Source organism: Carcharodon carcharias, chromosome 13 (assembly GCF_017639515.1).
Source record: "Carcharodon carcharias isolate sCarCar2 chromosome 13, sCarCar2.pri, whole genome shotgun sequence".
In the NCBI taxonomy this organism is placed as follows: domain Eukaryota; kingdom Metazoa; phylum Chordata; class Chondrichthyes; order Lamniformes; family Lamnidae; genus Carcharodon; species Carcharodon carcharias.
Genome location: NC_054479.1, coordinates 126,672,698 through 126,693,540, shown reverse-complemented (window position 1 = coordinate 126,693,540; position 20,843 = coordinate 126,672,698). Strand labels below are relative to the sequence as shown.

Below are 20,843 nucleotides of genomic sequence, written 5' to 3'. Positions count from 1 at the left end.
TGCCTTTCATTCTAATTCTCCACCTTGCTGCATTTTGACCTTTTTGCCCTTGACCTGCTGCAATGTTCCAACAAAGCTCAATGTAAGCTTGAGCAGCACCTCATCCTCGATTGGGCACTTCGCAGTCTTCTGGACTTAATGTTGAGTTCAACACTTTTAGATCATGACCTCTGCCTTCATTTTTTTTTGGCCAGTTTGGTTTTTCTCTTGCTTCTTTCTTAATCTCTTTGCATTCGAATGGCTGCTATCCTTCCATTCACCCCTCATTCTAGATACATCTTCAATTTCTTTACTTGTCCCATTGCCACTGCCTTTGGCTTTATACTATGAAACTTTTTGTCATTTAATCTGTCCTGCCTTCCACCCTGTCACAGACCATTGCTCTTCTTCTTCCCACTCTCCCCCCTTTCTCTTGCACAAAACTTATCACTTTTAGAACTTTTCTCAGTTCTGGTGAAAGGTCACAGACTTGAAATGCTAACTGTTTTGTTCTCCACCAATGCTGCCTGACCTGCTGAGCATTTCTGGCATTTTCTAACCTTGTTTGATTTCCAGCATCCACAGTATTTTGCTTTGTTTAGTTTGTGGATGTGTTTTCTTTCAATTTTGGACAGAAGAAGGGAAGAAGATCCTTTTGATAGGACTTTTGGATTTGCTGAACAGCTTTGCGAATACGTTTACAGTTAAAAAACTGTCAAAATGGACCCATAAAAGAATTCTCACTTGCAAGATAATACTATTGCTTTAACTAGCCAGACCAGCAAAATTGGGCCTCTATTCAGTAAACCAGTGAAGGATAAGGGGAGATAGTTGTACTCAAAATTGAGAAGTTTCCACTGATCGACAAGTGGGTAACTGGTTAAATGAAGAGGTTGGGTGAAATATTTTTGCAGAGGGTTGTGAAGAAATGGAATATTTGATCTGAAGCTGGTGGTGGCATAATTCATAATAGAGATGTAGGAGCAGAAGTAGGCCATTCGGCCCATCGAGTCTTCTCTGACATTCACTGAGATTGTGGCTGATCTGATAATCCTCAACACCACTTCCCTGCCTTTTCCCCATAACCCTAGATTCCTTTACTGATTAAAATTTATCTCAGCCTTGAATATACTTAATGACCCAACCTCTACAGCCCCCTGTAGTAAAGAATTCCACAGATTGACTACTATCTGAGAGAAGAAATTCCCCCTCATCTGTTTTAAATGGGCGCCCCGTTGCCCTGAGGTTATGCTTTCTGGCCTTGACCCTCCCACAAGGGGAATCAACCTCTCAACATCTACCCTGTCAAGCCCCCTAAGAATCTTATGTTTCACTAAGGTTGCATCTCATTCTTCTAAACTCCAATGAGTACAGACCCAACCTACTCAACCTCTCATCATAGGAATATTCCTCTACACCCAGGATCAACCTAGTGAACCTCCTCTGGACTGCCTCCAATGCCAGTATATCTCCCCTTAGTTAAGGGGATCAAAATTGTTCACAGTATTCTAGATGTGGTCTAACTTGTATGGTTTTAGCAAGACTTCGCTATTTTTATACTCCATTCCCATTGAAATAAAGGCCAACATTCCATTTGCCTTCCCTATTACCTGTTGAACTTGTATGTTAGCTTTTTGGGATTCATGCACAAGGATTCCTAAGTCCCTCTGTGTTGCAGCCTTCTGCAGTCTTTCTACATTTAAATAATATTTAGCTCCTCTTTTTCCCACAATATATTTCATCCGCCAAGTTTTTGCCCACTCACTTAACTTGTCTATATCCCTCTGTAGACCCTCACCATTTGCCTTCCCACCTATTTTTGTGTCACCTGCAAACTTGGTGGCAGCACACTCACTCCCCTCATCTAAGTCATTAATATATATTGTAAATAATTGAGATCCCAGCACTGACTCCTGTGGCACTCCACTAGCTGCAGGTTGCCATCCTGAAAATTCTCCCCTTATCCTAACTCTCTGTTTTCTATTAGTTAGCCAATCCTCTATCTATGCTAATATACTACCCCCAACACCATGGGCTCTTATCTTATTAAGTAGCCTCATGTGTGGTACCTTATCAAACGCCTTTTGGAAACCCAAATACCTTTATTGGCCCCAACAACTTGCATTTATATAGTACAAAACAAAAGCAAAAATAACTGGAAAAACTCAACAGGTCTGGCAGCATCTGTGGCGAGGAGCACAGTTAACGTTTCGAGTCCGCATGACTCTTCAACAGAACAAAGGCAAAATAGAAAAAGGGTGAAATATAAGCTGGTTTAAGGGGGGTGGGTGGGACAAGAAGAGCTGGATAGAGGGCCAGTGATAGGTGGAGATAACCAAAAGATGTCACAGACAAAAGGACAAAGGTGTTGAAGGTGGTGATAAAGGAATGTGCTAATTAAGGGTAGAAAGCAGGACGAACAAGGTATAGATAGCCCTAGTGGGGGTGGGGTGGGGTGAAAGAATCGAGAAAGGCTAAAAGGTAGAGATAAAACAATGGATGGAAATACGTTTAAAAATAATGGAAATAGGTGGGAAAAGAAAAATCTATATAAATTATTGGAAAAAACAAAAAGGAGGGAGAAAATCGGAAAGGGGGTGGGGATGGAGAAGAGAGTTCATGATCTAAAATTGTTAAATTCAATATTCAGTCTGGAAGGCTGTATAGTGCCTAGTCGGAAGATGAGGTGCTGTTCCTCCAGTTTGCGTTGAGCTTCACTGGAACAATGCAGCAAGCCAAGGATGGACATGTGGGCATGGGAGCAGGGTGGAGTGTTGAAATGGCAAGCGACAAGGAGGTCTGGGTAATGCTTGCGGACAGACCAAAGGTGTTCTGCAAAGCGGTCACCCAGTCTGCGTTTGGTCTCTCCAATGTAGAGGAAACCGCATTGGGAGCAACGAATGTAGTAGACTAGGTTGAGGGAAGTGCAAGTGAAATGCTGCTTCACTTGAAAGGAGTGTTTGGGCCCTTGGATGGTGAGGAGAGGGGAAGTAAAGGGGCAGGTGTTGCATGGGAGGGGGTTGAGGTGTAGGGGGTGATGGAGGCGTGGACCAGGCTGGGTGAAGGTAAGATGTATTTGGTGGTGGCATCATGCTGGAGTCATTTTCTGACCAATCATCTGACCTGCCACTCATCTTTGTGCAGTTATGTGCTTTGTCCTAAGTTTGTGGTTAAATGACTACTTTAGTTAACCACAGATGGTGGGACCTCCCCAACTTTTCTTTATCATCGGAATATACTTACTCTGAGTATTCTAAAAAATCCCTTTAAATGTCTGCCACTGCTCCTCTACCTATCTCCTAGCCTACATCCTAGTTGACTTCAGCTAGCTCAGCTTTCATGCCCACATAGTTGCCTTTATTTAGGTTTAAAATAGTAGCCTTAGACCCATTCTTCTCCCCTTCATGCTGGATGTAAAATTCAATCATATTGTGGTCACTGCTACCTGGGGGTTGCTTTATCCTGAGGTCATTAATTAATCCTATCATATTACACAATACCAAGTCTAATATAACCTGCTCTCTGGTTCCAGGGTGTGCTGCTTTAAGAAACTATCATCTCAAAAGCATTCTATGAACTCCTCATTCAGGCTTCTATTGCCAATCTAATTTTTCCAGTTTATATGTAAATTAAAGTCACCCATGATTATTGCTCTTCCTTTATCACAAGCACCCAATATTTTTTCCTGTATACTTTGTCCTATTGTGATTACTATTCAGGGGCCTGTAGAACACTCCCACACATGACTTCTTACTCTTACTATTCCTCACCTCCACCCAAACTGATTCTATGTTGTGATCTCCTGAACCAAGGCAATCTCTAACTATTACACAAATACCATCCTTAGTTAACAGTACCACCCCTATACCTTTATGTAGCTTCCTAATCTTCTTAAAGGCCATATACCCCCTCAACATTCAGGACCAAATCCTTGTCATCCTGCAACCACATCTCTGTAATGGCTGTCAGATTATATTTATTCACTTCAGTGTGCACTATCAATGCATTTACTTTTTATGAATGCTACATGCATTCAGATGCAGAGCCTTTAACTTTGTCTTTTTGTTACCTTTGTTACATCTAGTCTTGATTCTTGATGCATGCTTAGATTTTTTTCTCTCTGTCCCTTTTTGCCATTCTCCGACCCTCATTCCCCATATTGCTATCCTCCTCTCTTATCTTGTCTCCACTCTTTGATATATTGCATGTGATATACCACATTTGATTCATTGCCCACACTACTTAGTTTAAAAACCCCTCTATTTCCCTAGTTATGCAATAACTTATTAGATAATCAGGATAACAGGAAGCAGTCAGTATAACCAGGAATATCAAATATGCAAACAGGGTAAATTCAAAGAAGTAAAACAAGATTTTGTAAGCATGGGCAGGATTTTCTGTTAGGGGTCAGGATCCCGATATAGAGATCAAATGCAGGCCCTGCCCCTGCATTGTATTGTTTAGGGTGACCAGATAGCGATTTTTGCAGGACTGGCCAATTAGTGACCAGAAGGCGCATTCAATGTCCAATTGAGGATGGTGGGTGGGCTCTCCAAGCTGCAAGACCAATAGAAGGCCTTCCAGTAGTGAAAGAGCTGCAACCTGCTCTTGCAGGTAAGGGAGAGAGAGGGGGCACTTCCATCTTGAAGCAGCCTCTCAGTATTTTTAGAGAACAATGAAGAAAAATGGAAAGTGTCACACTAGCATTGTGGAAGGGTAATCTTTCTGCAGGGCTGTAGGCCAGGTATGCATGGCAGCTGCGAGAGATGGGTGGAATGGGGTGGTGGTTGGGCTCAGTGACCCAGGAGTACTGGCTCACTGGTCTGTTGTCAGAAGGCTGCCTCCAGGCATCTGCGATGGTCCCGAAGCTGTAGGAGATCTGCAGGCTGGAAAATTCCAGTCAGCCACTGAAAAATGGCCTTAATTGGCCTTTTAATTAAGTTTTGTGGGCGGGTGGCTGTTCAGTGCCCGATCCAGCCTCCAGGAATTCGGCCATGATTTGGGACTGTGACGAGGAACGGGTATACCAGCCAACATTGGAAATTCCACACATGCCTGCCTCTGTTCCTACCCCAATATTGGCACCAAAATTTTGCCCTCAACCTCTAACAAACCAAGTTATTCAGAGTTCAATAAAAAGCAAAATCCTGCAGATGCTGAAAATCAAATAAAAACAGGAAATGCTGGAAAAACTTAACAGGCTTGGCAGCATCTGTGGAGAAAGAAACAGTTAGCGTTCCGAGTCTGTATGACTCTTCCACAGAGCTTATGTTGAGATCTGTGGATGGAATCTGAGCTTCATTTGGCTGCTGCCATATGAAAGAGGTCCCTGTTTACCATTATTATCTGTCTTGTATAGTGTTGGGTTGCTGCATTGCGATGTTTGGAAGCTAGATCGCAGCCTTTGGACACAGTGCAGTGCTACCTTGCAGAGAGGAATAACAAAAATCAATTTATAACTCTGAAATGGTTATGGAAAATGTGTGCTTTCCAGTAGTGAAATACCTGTTTCTTCCATTCAAATCACTAAAACCGACCTTGTCAGTCTGCCTGTTTTTACTTTGTGTAGAGAGAGTTTGAGCACCTCTTCATAGATACAGTGGCCTATTCAAAGAGGTGGGTACTTAAGACCACTTTTGGAGCCTATTCTATCCACTAGTATTGGTAAATAAAAATAACACCAGCAGAAAGAAAGCTGTCAGCTTTTTTTTGGCTGAGCAAGCAACCATTGGCAGAGGGTCTTGGGTGAAGATCTCCAAACTCCCTTTTTGATAAGGGAAATATAGCCTGCAGAAATCCAGGAGAGAGAGAAAAATGTCTTGGGAGGGGGATTCATCCTCCGCAGAAAGTTAGTGTTTCAAAATTTTTCAGTGATTTAAAAATAACTGTTGTGTGTCATTCCCAATATCCGTTTCCTAGCATTGCTGTTCAAAGACAGCTGTACTGTTGCGCTAACAAATGTGAATTCATCAGTTGTTTCTGTATTCATGCAGCAGTGTTGGAGTCAGCCTTATTTTAATAGACGATTGAAGAACAAAATGCCGTCTCTGTGCTTTTCATCAATTTATATTTCATAATTACCAAACCATTTTTGTGGAAACTAATTTGTCTTGTTAAATTTCCGTGTTTATTTTAAATACTGTTGTAACTGGTGTTCTGTCACTGTTACGACGCACTTGCAGGCTGTAGTCGTAGGTTGTTAAACTGACAAGTTCATTCTCTTATTACAAATTATTCCTTCGTGCTCTGAATATGAAATGGGGGCATCACTGAATTCATCAACATCATGGAACTGGCAAATCCTTTAAGATGTTAATGGATATTAAAAAAGGACAAGAGTTTAAAGTCGCACAGCTGCTTGTAGTAACTGTTTATTAACAAAAATAGTGAGCTCATGTGAGATTTTCCCCTTGTTTTAATGCTTCCAATGTTTTTTCAGTAGAACCATTTGATTTATTTTGAATGAAGAAGTTAAACAATATGTCGGATAACTTAATCAATGAACCTCCTTTGAACCGCCTCCTCCAATGTAAATGCGTTGGAGTCGGTTCAAAGGAGGTTTACTAGATTGATACCTGGAATGAGTGGGTTGTTTTATGAGGAATGGTTGGGCAGACTGAGATTGTTTCCACTGGAGTCTATAAGATTGAGGGATCATTTGATTGAAGTATACAAAATTCTGAACGTCCTTGACAAGGTGGATGGTGAAAAGATGTTTCCTCTTGTGGGTGAGTCCCGAACTAGGGGGCACTGTTTTAAAACTCGGGGTTGTGCTTTTAGGACAGGTGAAGAAAAATTTTTTCTCGTGTATGGTTGTGCGACTTTGGAACTCTCTGCCTCAGAAAGTGGTGGAAGCGGGATCATTGAATATTTTTAAGACAGAGGTAGATAGATTCTTGTTAGGCAAGGGAATCACAGGTTATTGGGGTTAGATGGCAATGTGGAAACCGAAGCACGAGATCAGCCATGATCCTATTGAATGGCGGAGCAGGCTCGAGGGGCCGAATGGTATGCTCCTGTTCCTATTTCTTATGTTCTTATTGCGCAACTGATGGCATAGCGCCATGTGTTTGGAGGGATGTGGATTTGAATCCTAATCTGCCTCCTCTGCAACCACGAAGTTGGTGTGGGGAGTGTTAAATAGAGGCTGGTAAAATGCTGCCTCTGAGCATGTGTGCAGCTCCCTGAGACTGGATCAGAATAGTATTGGCTGAGGTTTTTCATTTGTTCTTGGGATGTGAGCGTCACTGGCAAGGCAGCTTGGCTGCAAGAGGTGTCCATTGATTTCATAGTTCTGACTTTACTGACTGTATTGCAAATTAACTAAGACAACCACCTGGAAAGGAATGGAGATCCATCTAAGGAGGTGGTTTTGAGAGTATCTCTGGAAGTAGTAAAGCCTCTGCAATCTAATGCAAAATGTTGCTGGTGTAGGGAGAGGCCACCAGCTTTCATGAATACAGTTGGGCTTGACATTCACTCCTAATTTCCTTTTTGCTTCTTGATCCTTAAGTTTTTGGTATGTGTGGTTCCTCTCTTCGATATGGAAGTGTGGGGCCAGATATGAAGATGCCAACTGTGACTTCCAAACAATCCCAGCCTTAGTTTGCAGAACATGCCCCATGATATGAACGTGATGGTTTCAAAGCTCTCAAAGTTTAGGACCATATAAAACCACTTTGCTGAAGTGATTTTGTAAGGAGATGCTATTGCCTATGTTAATAAATAAATGGCTATTGCCTATGTTAGTAAATAAATGGCTATATGGCATACTTCACAATAATAAATCTATCTTTGGTTCAATTCCCACCTTCAAGGAACCTCACACAATTATATTTTTTGGTTAGAAATGGCTTTCCCTTTCAGTAACTGGGTTGCGTACATCAATCATAGTGACAGTCACCAGCAGTTGATTTTAAGTGCGCTTGACATTGCTGATTCCTTGTCATTCTTTTTAAACAGACGGTGATATGTTGCTGTTGGTTTTATTTCCGTATTAACTGGGATTTTTTGGTAAACTTTATGTAACAATGGTTTGGCTGCCATCAGCTTGTTTGTGAAAGAAACTCCTGTTACCTATTTGTGTTGCGAAAAAGATCAGGTATAAGCTTCCTAAATAAAATACATCCAGTTTGTGCAACTCTGCAAAATGGGAAATGCTGGAATACTACTTTTATTTGGCTCTGAAACACATTGTTCTGTCTTGACGGTGCTGACAGGATGCATGTTGTCATCGACAGACAGTAACTCCATCAGCATCTCGAATAGAAAGATGGGTTCGAGGTTCAGGTGTAAATTGTTCTGGTGAAGAGTTGCATTTTTCTATTCAGTTGCTGATAGGATCCACTTTTATAATGATTGTAATGTTATGACCTTATAATAAAATATATTTAAATATTAAAATGTTATGGTGAGATGCAATATTTTCCTCTATGACAAATGTGTGTTGGAAAAATATTTGATCGTAGAATGTAAAGGAATGCTGCAGGAAGACTCTGTTACAGGATGCCACAGAAGAATTTTTAAGATTGACAACACAAGATTTAAAGCTCTTGGTGAAAACCCATTATAAATTTATAATGAAGGCCCCTCTTGAGGCTGCAAGTGTTTTACCCCTTTAATAAGGGGTGTGCTAATTGAAGGACATTACATCTCACTAGAAGTACTGTTCCTACACTCACTAACAATGAGAGCTTTCACTTGGGTATTAGGTGGTTTGTGCTTCTAGCAGTCTGCATTACCCAGATAATTGGGTTTTTTTCTGTCTTTGAAAAGGGTAATGTTTTAGTGAGAAAGAAATTAGAGTATAAGAGGAAGCTAGCTAGAAATGTAAAAACAGATAACAAGAGTTTGTACAGGAGTAGGTAAATTGAGAGTTGGCCTTCTAGAGAGTGACGGTGGGGAGTTAATAGTAGATAATAAGGAAATGGCAGAAGAAATGAACAAATATTTTGCTTCTGTGTTCACTATAGAGGATACAAAAAACATTCCGGTAATAGCTGCAAATCAGGAGGTGAACTGAAGAAAGGAACTTGGTGAAATTGAAATCATTAGGGAAATGGTACTGAGCAAATTGATGGAGCTACAGGCTGGCAAGTCTCTGAGTCCCGATGGACTACATCCTAGGGTATTAAAAGAGGTGGCTAATGAAGTAGTCGATGCGCTGGTGTTAATTTTCTAAAATTCGCTAGATTCTGGAGAGATTTCATCAGATTGGAAAGTAGCAAATATAACTCCTGTATTCAAGAAGGGAGGGAGGCAGAAAGCAGGAAACTATAGGCCAGTTAGCTTGATGTCTGTCATGGGGTAGTTATTAGAAGCGATCATTAAGGAGATGATAGCTGGGCACTTAGAAGAGCTCAAGGCAATAGGGAAGAGTCAGCAGTTAATTTTGTGAAAGGGAAATCATGTTTAACCAATTTATTAGAGTTTTTTTGAAGGAGTAACATGCGCAGTGGTGAAAGGGGAGCCTGTAGACGTACTGTACTTGGATTTCCAGAAGGCATTTGATAAGGTGCCACATTAAAGACTATTACGGAAAATAAAAGTGCATGGTATAGTGGGTAACATATTAGCATGGATAGAAGCTTGGCTGGATGGCAGAAAGCAGAGTTTGCTTAAATGGATCTTTTTCGGATTGGCAGGATGTGACGAGTGGAGTCCCATAGGGGTCTGTATTGGGGCCTCAACTTTTTACGATTTACATCAATGACTTAGATGAGGGGAGTGAAGACATGGTAGCTAATTTGCAGATGGCACAAAGATAGGTAGGAAAATATGTTGTGAAAAGGACATGAGGCTGCAGATGGATATAGGTTGAGTGAGTGGGCAAAGATCTGGCAAATGTTTAATTTGGAAAATTGTGAAGTTGTTCACTTTGGTGGGAAGAACAAAAAAGCGGAGTGTTGCTTAAATGGGGAATGACTGCATAATTCAGGTGCCGAGAGGTCTATATGTTCTAGTACAGAGTCACAAAAAGTTAGTATGCAGGTACAGCAAGAAGTTAAGAAGGCTAATGGAATGCTATCCTTTATTACGAGAGGGATTGAACATAAAGGTAAGGATGTAATGCTTCAGTTATATACGGCATTGATGAGACCACACCTCAAATACTGTGTGTAGTTTTGGTCTCCTTAATTAAGGAAAGATGTAAATGCAATGGAGGAGGTTCAAAGGAGGTTTACTAGATTGATACCGGGAATGAGTGGGTTGTCTTATGAGGAAAGGTTGAACAGACTGGGCTTGTTTTTACTGGAGTTTAGAAGAGTGAGGGGTGATTTGATTGAAGTATACAAGATCCTGAATAGCCTTGACAAGGTGGACATCGAAAGGATGTTTTCTCATGTGGGTGAGTCCCAAACTAGGGGACACTATTATAAAATTAGGGGTCACCCTTTTAGGACAGAGATGAGGAGAAATGTTTTCTCTGAAGTTTGTGCGACTTTGGAATTCTCTGCCTTGGATGGTGGTGGAGGTGGGGTCTTTGAATAGTTTTAAGGCAGAGGTAGATAGTTCTTGTTGGGTAAGGGAATCACAGATTACCGGGGTTAGATGGCAATGTGGAAATCAAAACACAAGAAGATCAGCCATGATCTTATTGAATTGCAGAGCAGGCTTGAGGGGCTGAATGGTCTACTCCGGTTGCTATTTCTTATGTTCCTGTGTGACCATCATATGTATATTTCCATGAACTGAAATGAGTATGGGGCGATGATGCCATTGTGTCTCAAAATCATGCCTGACGTGAAGAATTTCAGCTTAATGCAATGCTCCATTTCTTTCACCTGCCCCCACAATCTATTTTTAATTCATTTCAATGGACCTGGGGCACAGTTCCACAAATTATAGACACATTCAAGTACCTATATGATCTGCCCATTCTTCTTATATAAGCTAGACAGTGCTGTCAGTAGGGCATTTAACTATTTGACATTATAGCTGACCCTGACTCTGATCTGTGTTCACCTGAAATGGAGAGCAAAATGGCATATACTGTGCAGCAGCAAAGTTCCTTAATTCCATTCTCTTAAGAACAGCCCTTCTGGCACCAGCAACCCTCATAGGTTCATTGTGTGGAATGATGAGCTGCTACCTAATTATATATTGTTTTCTGTGATGTCAGCCTTTTGCCCAATAAAACCTGAAGGAAGCATTCCCCATTCAGCATCTTTCCAGCAAGAGAAAGAAATTCTCTCCATCACTCTGTCACACAGTTCTCTGCATTGATTTGACTCCTAGTAAAGTAGCCGAAACACTTATGCAGCTGCCATTGAATTTGAGGTGTAATATCCCTGATGGATTTTAAAAATAGTTATTAAAGAGGACTGAGGGCAATATTGGGCCTGAACCACCTTGGAGTGGCAATCAGCATCGGATTAACACTTGGTGCCCAATTTCTTAGCTTAATCTTTTTTTTGATCCTATCTCTTCCGACCTGACTCAGGCTGGGCAAGATCCAGATAGTGCAGCGCGTTGCTGAAACCCAGGATCGAAGTCCAGCAGAGTCTAGGCAAAAGGAGGCCAGTGGCCCCATTTTTAGCTGAGATAAACCAATGAAGTTTAAAGGTCCCTTGAAATTTAATGGTCTTTGAAAGGCTAGGGAGAAGACAAGTGTCTAAGGTAAGTGGATAGGATTTGGGGGGGTGGAGGGGAATGGAGGTGGGTTGGGGGCTAGGATCGGAGGTTGGGGTTGGTTGGGTCGAGGATTGGAGGTCGGGGTATCGGGGGCTGGGGAGGTTTGGAGCCCAAGGTTGAGGGGGGTGGGGGGGTGGAATCGGAGGTCGGAGTATGGGGGGAGAGCATCGGAGGTCGGGGCGTGGGGGGAGGGAGGAGTGGAGAGATGCGGAGGTTGGGGAGGGGCTCCCTGTGTGGGGGGGGGAGATTCCAGTGGATGGGGTAGTTAGGGAGTGGGGGGCTGTCCCCGGGTAGGCGGGGTTAGGGTTCCCAGTGCAGAGCAACTGTCCAGGGGAAGTTTGCACTTCTGGACAGTTGCTCTGCAAATTTTACCTGGGAACTTTTGAAGGTATTTCCCCAGCATATCTTTGGATTAACACCCTTAACCCTGAATGTTGGGGAGCTCGGAAGTTATGGCCCATTGAAACGGTGACTTAGATGTAGGCATTTTAAAAAAATGTATCTGCTTGAGCTGTGAATCACAGCTGATGATTTAAATTTGCCTAGACACACATCTTTGCAAATCAAAGTAAAGCATACCTCACTGCTGTTGCAGTTTGCCATACTTGGAAGAAATCTTTGTACTTCTCCGTAATTTGCTGGTTTCAGAATTGTCTATTTACCCTGGATGATCCCTGATACTCTCTTGAAATAAAAACATCCAGTGGGCATCTTGTCTTCAAATTGAATTGCAGGTGGGAAAGGATGGTCATTGTATTCATGTCAGACCTAGGAATACTTAAGGAACTATGTGTGTTTTCAATTTTGTTTTTTGGTACTTTCATCTTGTTGCTGCTATAACTGTCAAAGTTTTCTTCGGTGTGCAAGGGGAGTATATTCTGCAAACCCTAACAGGAAAAGAAGGTTATATCTGATGGATGACAATAAGTCAGCTGATAGGCATAGAAAGAGTCAACTAAGAAATTCACTGAGGCAAATTACTCCTGTATGTCTTTAAAAACTTGTTCGACAATTTGGGGTATAAATATTTATGATTACACTACTAACCATGTCGAGCTATCACATTCTTTTAAAAAGGAAAGATGCTCAGCTGGCTGTAACTGAAGTGAACAAGAGCGTGTCTGAAGCACATTCTTACTAAATTCAAGCTGTTTTTTTTCTTATATACCTGCTATGATCATCCTGTAGTTAATTCTGCATACTGATGGGTAAGGACTTGTGCAATAGGGACCTCCTACTAGTGTATTCTCTCCTTTGCTCAATGCTGGCAGTGATCTGGGCAGCAGTTACGTTGATTTAAATAATGAAATTCTATTCATATTACGTGAGGTTCTGGGATTTTTGCCATTTTTTGTTCTGAGCATTACATTCTGCACTTTTCAATTCTGTGTTTATCTTGAGTCAAAACCCAGCAGCCTGGCCTTTTGTTTTCAACTGTTGCCTTATTTTGCAAGTTCATTTTTAGTTGATCACTGCCTGTGTTTTAAATAATCAAGAATGAAAGGAAACAACTTAAGGGATGCCCATGAATGTTTTTCTGGTACCTTGTAATATTATCTCTTGATAAATTTTCGACATCATACAACCAGCCCATCCATCTTTAAAAAGATAGAATTGTTACAAGGTGGATGTTTGATCTCCTAGTGTTCATATGAGTGCATGTAGCTTAGGCTGAAAAGAAAATTGCTGAATAGATTTGGATGTAGTAAGGCTTTTTCATCCATGTGATCCCTTCCTTCCAGAATATCAAGTCAACTGTCTTCCAATTAAAGTATCTAGGGAGTCCTTAAATGAACTCTGTGTCCAGGCCTTAACCAATCTGACAATCTATTCTAGCTTTTATTCAGCTTCTGTACATACTTTTAAAAAAGGCCTAATTCTGTCATAACCTTGCCATTTACAACTTCTATCCTACTTACTGTTGTATCTCAAAGTATTGTTTTATCTTATTTCTGATTATCTCTTTTGAGGATGAGGTCCCCCAGTTTATTCGTTCCCTAACTCATCCATCTAATATCAGAGATATACCTTGTAGTTTTGCTTTTCATAAACTCTAGATGCCCTATTTGTTGTAACCAGTACTGTATATAGTACTTGTGGTGCAACTTGACTGAATTAAGTACTTATTTGACATGATTTATGGGGATTTGCTTTGATGTGGATTCCCCTATCTAATATCATTCCTGTGTTCTCATTCTCTACCAGCTGTTTAATGCCACTCTGTCAAGCTCATTCTGTGCTAGATATCCCTGGGTGCCAGGTATCCAAGATAGATGTTAATTTAATGCATACATTATTGGTTTAAATGCAGGGGGCCCATGTGAAGGGTCCATAGTGCAGAGCATCAAAATTGAGAAAAGTGGAAGAGAGGTTGCAAATTAAGAAGCAACGATTTAACTGTCTTTCGGGTTTATAGACAAACTATGGATCCAAAATTTATTGGAGCGGGGCATCTCATGTCGCGTCCCATTAGTTAGGCACCCCCCCCCCAATCCTTCAGCTCAAAGATTTTGTGTTGCAATTTGCTGGAAGTGCGAGCAAATAACAGTGCAGCATGCGCAACAGGGCATCTAGGATTTTGGTGAACTATCGGCAAGTGGTCTGTTTCCTTAACTAATGAGATTTAAGGATTAAGAAGAAATAGGAGAATCAAATCAGGTACAGAACAAGAAATGTAGAGGGGAAGGGAGTGGATTGAGAGAGAGGATTAAAAATCTCTAACAACAATATACTAGCTGCAGGAATGAGACTCCACTGCTGCACCTTTATGGTCCTGAGAGGTTGAGTAGCATTGTCAGGCACAAATTTTATCCTTAAAAGATACTTTGCTGTTAAATACTAGCCCTAACTTTCTGTGGTGAGTTTAATTGGTGCCAATGTAATAATTCCTTGCAACTTGTAGGGAGGTTGAGAATGACCTGCCATTGTCACGAGGGCTAAAGGTGGAGCCGTGTAAATTGCCCAGCAAATTGTGGTGACTCACACCTTACTGGTTATCTCTCCCTCATTGTGAGTTGTTAGATAATTTCCAGTTTAATAATGGCCTGCAAATGATTTTTGCCAGTGGCTTCTGGCCCAGTGACTCAGCTTGTCTTGGAAGGGGTAACAAGTATAATGGATAATAATGTCAACTAGCTCCTTAAACTGAAGTTGCATAAATAGCAATAGCAGTTCCCTGTGTGTGGGTCACAGGCTGTAATATCAGTGTTTTGGTTTGTGCCAGCTATTGTCTTATGTGCTCAATATGCTTCGCATTCTCGTAGAAACATAGAAACTAGGAGCAGGAGTAGGCCATTCGGCCCTTTGAGCCTGCACCGCCATTCATTATGATCATGGCTGATCATCCATCTCAATAGCCTGCTCCTGCTTTCTCCCAATACCCTTTGATCCCTCTCGCCCCAAGAGCTATATCTAACTCCTTCTTGAAAACACACACTGTTTTGTCCTCAACTACTTTCTATGGTAGCAAATTCCACAGGCTCACCACTCTCTGGGCGAAGAAATATTTCCTCATCTCAGTCCTAAATGGTCTACCCCATATCCTCAGACTGTTCCCCCCGGCTCTGGACTCCCCCACCATCGGGAACATCCTTCATCTTGACAGGCATTGGCTGGTGAATTGGGTCAAGGTTTAGTCCTGGTGCCCAGCTATATATAGACTCATAGAGGTTTACAGCAGAGAATTGCTTGATGTGTAAAGACTCCTGCATAGCGTAATCGTTTCTGGTTTAGCAAGCGATCACTAGTTTGATGGCTGAAAAATAATAACCATTTATATATTACAGGATGTTAAACAGTCATTCTGCTAACCAGTTTAAGTTTTAAGATAAAAGCAAAATACTGTAGATGTTGGAAATCTGAAACAAAAGCAGAAAATGCTGGAAAAACTCAGCAAGTCTAACAGCATCTGTGGAGAGATGAACGGAGTTAAAGTTTCGAGCCCGTATAACTCTTCAGTTTAATTTTTAAAATGTGCGTACTGATGGATGGGATCTTCTTTAATGGAATGAGGGCAAGGCCTGAATGATGCACCGTAATATTAATAGGTTGTTGGAAGAGCTTTAAGTGGTACAAGATTTACAGTTTTAAAAGGCTTTTCAAATTCTCTTTGTTCTGCATACGAGGTGTTTCCTGTGGAATGCAATATGAAGTATTTGCAGAACTGTATGGCTGTCTGAGTTGGGAGAAGGAAAAAGTGAATGGGAATGCAACAAAGAATGTTTTGCAACATTTGCTGTTGTGTACTGTTTTAAGTTTGTACAGCATCCGTGTACAATTGCATAGCAGATGTACAATTACAGTAATTGTGTTGCAATAATGACAATAGCCTGCTGAGATTCAGCCCCCTACTTATTCTTTCCTGAGTTCCTCCTTTCTGTCTGATTATTTAAAGTAGTTATCTCACCCGAGCACTGCCTGTATCATTGTTCAGATGATGTTGAGGAAAAACATCTCAGATAAGGCTGTAGCTTCTGTGTGACTGTGTGCAAAAAAGAACCATATGTTGTGAAATACGGAAATATGGGAATATCATTCACTTTTTTACTCTAGTGCTGATACTTATAACGCCTCAGAAATTATGTTTAATGTAGGTACAGCAATGCAGAAGCCATTGAAGCAGTTTTGGCATTTTTTTTAACAGGTCACATACCTTATAAGAACCTCCTTCATGGTTCAAGGTAACCTCATCATGAAACTGACAAAGCCTACCTCCCAGAGAGCTTAGTAAATCCACTGTCTGCTGTGGTGTTGAGATGTACCACAAATTCCACTTATTTAGGACTCTGAACATAGAGCAATGATAAAGATGAGTTTTAAAAGGGCCTTTAACATTGAGGGGAAAAGTAGGTGATAAAGGGGATTCGGGCAGAGAGTCTTCCATCTATTCATTCTCCCTCTCCATATGGAGTGGTTAGCAGCGTTTTATTTTTGTTGCAATGACACAGACTTCTTTGGTAAAGCTATATGTTCCCTATTCATTTGTTTGCTATTGCTAAATACATTTTCTTAAGACCATATTTATATTATATTTAAATTAAGATGCAATGCATGTGTTCTGTTGTATAGTAAAAAATTAGAGGAAAATCATGTGAACACAGTATAATTTCAGTAGTTAAATCTGACAGAAATGTTCTATTTGTTATCCATGATGTATTGCTGGAAGCTTACCTAATTATTAAGGTGATGTATACAATGGTGTGATGGGAGTTATGAGAATGACCTGAAGTATAACTGCCGAGCAGTCTAGAATAAGGAGGGGAGAAAATTCCTAAAACATAATAGTGGTTTTGACATTTGACTTGGAGTTGTACACAACACCATGGTTTTTGCATAGTGTGATTCAGCCTGTGTGGGGCTGGAGAAGGGATGCAAATGATAGTTCACATCATCTTGATGTCCAGTTGAAGGAAATTTTAACTTGTTTTTGTGTCAGCCAGGCAGTTGGTCGATAGAGGTAGTCAAAGGAAGTGGTAGATATTCAGCGCTGTGCTGTTAGCGTATAGCAGGAAGTTGGTGTTGTAACTTTCTTTTGATGTTGGCACTCTGGCTGAATGTAGATGGGGAAGAGAAGAGGGGTCATAGATACTTGGGGAGCTCATGAGGTGTTAATTGGGGGAGGGGCTGGCAAAGAAGAGGTATTGTTGAACATATATTGAAACTGAAGGCCTGAGATCTTGCAAGGGCAGCTTTGCAGAATTGGACATGTAGGCAATGTGATGGAGCAAGATGGTGTCACTGAGTTTCAAATACAGCAGATCTCACCATGGATGTAATTTGTGACTTGGTTAAGCCAAACTGAGGGATAGTAAACATGGAATTTTGGATGAGGCGGATCTGCAATTGGCAGGTTCAAAGTTCTTTAAAGAGGAATAGGATGTAATAGATGGGGTGGCGATTGGTAAAGATGGCTGAGTTAAAGCTGGACTTTATGTTGGAGTGTGATCATTTTAAAAATGAAAGGGCTGTGTTATCTTTGTTTTCTTTTTTTCAATAACAAAAGTACTGCAAGTACTTGACAGGCCAGGCAACATCTGTGGAGAGAAAGACACAGTTAATGTTTCAGGTCGAAGCCTTTTATCAAAACTTTCTTTATTATTTGGATGTGAGTGACACTGAAAAGGCTGCATTTATTGCACATCTCACCTTGCTCTGAGAAGGTGGTGGCTTGCTCAGCTGCTGCAGAGACCCATAGGAGGCAACCACAGTGGGGATTTGATTTGCAAGTAGGCCTGCCTGCGTAGGAGTGGCAAATTTCTTTTCCCGAAGGAAACTTGTGTGCCAGTTAAATGTTTAATGATAATCTGGAAGCTTTTGTTATTATTTCAGCTCTTACTAGCCTCCAATTATCAGATTCATTGATTCAGTTTAGCATTTTGTGATTTTAACTCTGCCTCTGGGTTTCTGATCAAATAGTGTAAATGCTGCAATACCCATAATGTTGGTGAGCATGAGGTCAGGAAAGATAGAGTGGTCAGAAGTTGGCTGATTGTGTGCAGATGAAGGTTTGAAGCCAGGACCTTACAGATCAAAGAATGTCCCAGTGTCAGCTCATTGTCCACGTTGTATTGCTGACCCCAGTTGGTGTGGTTGGCGATGGTATATCTGGTCTGGGTCCCTAGACCTGTGTGGATAGTTGGTGAGAAAATGATTGGATTTGCCTGTGATATCTTTTCTGTTGCTTACATTATCTCTTCTGTCACTCTAACCAGCATGTTTACACGAGAGGAACGGTAGCTTGGGAAGGATGCTAGGAAACCATTAGTGCTGACGAAATGTAGTCAGGATCAAGCCCTATCTTCCTATGGCGCACATCATAGACAGTAAGAGGGAATACAATCATCCATTCGGTGAGGGTGATTGACTTTGTTCTGTTTTTTTCACCATTTATTGTGAGAGTAGCTTGAACTGTGTATTCTTTCTCATAATGGAAGATTGGAGATTGAAAAGCTGTGTTGGATTTTGCAGTGCAAACCTATGTTAGTACAGTGCCATACCACATGTACACTTGTAAGTGATGTCTCGCAGAATAATTTATTATGGTGGTAAACAGAGCATGATGATGTGGTTAAGTGCACATGGCTATTGTGCCACAAACTGTTACAGGTTTTATATTTGGGATCTCAAGTGTTATTACCTCATGCCAACTTGATTCAGTTGGCTGCAGTCTAGGTTCTAAGTTATATTCTGGGTCAGGCTTATTTTTTCCCCCTGATAAAAGCCTTGTTATCTCCATGTGTGGAAGTGCCTAGTATTCTGGTACCTATCCCCACTGATCAGGAACTTTGAATTTTGTAGGGAAGTTTAGCTACAATTGTATAGGGCAGGTGACAATCAATGATTTCATAAGGAAATTGGATAGGCACTTGCAGTGGCATAGAGATAGAGAAGGGGAATGGGACTGACTCGATTATTCTACAGAGAGCTGGCATGGACCCGATGAGCCGAATGGCTTCCTTCTGTGTCATTATAATTCTGAGACTCCATCTGAGCTGAGAGTTACCACTGAGCCAAACAGATAAAAGATAATACTTGAGATCCATGTTAAGCTGTCCTTGGCTGCAGTATGAAGTTGTTAATGTTACAATCTGACATGGAAGGTAAAGTGGGGAGGAGGCCCTTGTTTTGGTAGAACTTACTGTACATCTTTCAACTTGTATAATTGTGTATATGCACTCATGCCCATTCTCCAGGTTTTAATCTGGGAATTGTGCATGTACATCATGGAAAATATGTTAAGGAATATGCAAAGGATTTTGAGAGCCAAAGCCAATGTATTGTATTCTGTAATGCAACAGATATCATCTGTATGAAAATGAAAGAGTAAGTACGTTGAAGAGAGCAAAAGAATGACCCTTTTACTAAAAGAAGATGAAATTTCACAATTGATTAAACTCATCAAATTATAAAACTCAGAAAATCATTTAGTGCCTCATTCTTTATGAACAATTTTTCCTTTTGCTCTCAACTTTGTTCTGTGTCCTAAGAGATGTTTCTGTATTATTTCATGTTGCTCCTACCCTGCCTCCTTTTCCCAGAAGTTATTTGAAAACCTTTAGGATCTCCATCTTGCACTGCAATCCTCATTTATTCAACTTTGGTTATTTTTCTATAACCTAACTTTACTCTCCAATAAAATTGTTGTTACATCATTATACTTTCACTGCTTATTAGTTGATGTTTGTGTGGTCGCCTGCTAGTCATTTTCTTCTCTGAGCAAAGGAATTAACTTTTATTGGTGGGGAGACAATCCTAATGGAGATGCCACAATCTGTTTGTGTATGTATATTTTTACTTGAATATGGTTTGATTTTGACCATGTCACTTGGGAATTAGTAGCTCGGTTACTGTGTAGAAGCTTTTTTACGTAGCACGCGTTTTCTGTTCACTGTGTAGGTAACATCTCTTGCGCTTGAATGTTCAGAATCCCTGCTGAACTAACCCAGTGATAATTGGATCCCTGAACGTATTTTCTTGATTTGTACTTAACATAGTTTCTTTCAGAAGTGGAAGGCTTGGGAGTAACTGTTTTCCTGCCGTATTTTACAGTAACATTGCAGAAGCCCTAGTGAGTAAAGGTCTTGCCACAGTGATCCGTTATCGGCAAGATGATGATCAACGGTCTTCTCACTACGATGAACTACTCGCTGCCGAGGCCAGGTAAGATGGCTATTGAAATTTTTAAAAAATGTTTAAAATATGCTTCCTGATGAGAACTATAATAATGTTGATGTAATGTGAAAAATCAAATTTCAGTTAAAATGTGTAATTGGAATTAATATATGAGTATTGACTTAAGCAATAATGGAAATGTATGAATGCAGTGGATTGAAACAAACTGAAAAATAAACTGCAGGTTTACACCTTCATCTGTTGGCTCAATATTTGATTCATATGCATTGTTTATATATCTCATTCTAAAAATTTTAGTAATGTTTTTCATCACTGAGATTGCGTGAGATTGGAGCCATTGTCAAAAGAACAAAGCAACTTCGACTGAGTCTCATTTGATTTCACATCATTGTCTCTGACAACTATAGTGACGGGTCACCACTAACAGCAACAGTGTGACATCATCCATGGCCTCCAATGTAATAAAACACCCCTGGAAGTTTCACAAGAATTCCATCAGAAAACAGTTGACACCAAACCAATGAAGGACACAATACAATAGGCTTGGTCAAAGAGGTAGGTTGTAAGGGAGCATCTTAAAGGAGGAGAGAGAGGTGGAG

The 20,843-nt window shown here is 40.8% G+C and overlaps 1 protein-coding gene across 1 annotated transcript in view; it reads left to right on the top strand.

Moving 5' to 3' along the window:
• snd1 (staphylococcal nuclease and tudor domain containing 1) overlaps nucleotides 1-20,843 on the top strand; it is a 946,160-nt gene that overhangs the window by 200,024 nt on the left and 725,293 nt on the right. Inside the window, exon 13 of the mRNA XM_041202041.1 lies at nucleotides 20,161-20,271. Coding sequence (XP_041057975.1) covers nucleotides 20,161-20,271 — 111 coding nt within the window. The remainder of the gene's footprint in view (nucleotides 1-20,160; nucleotides 20,272-20,843) is intronic.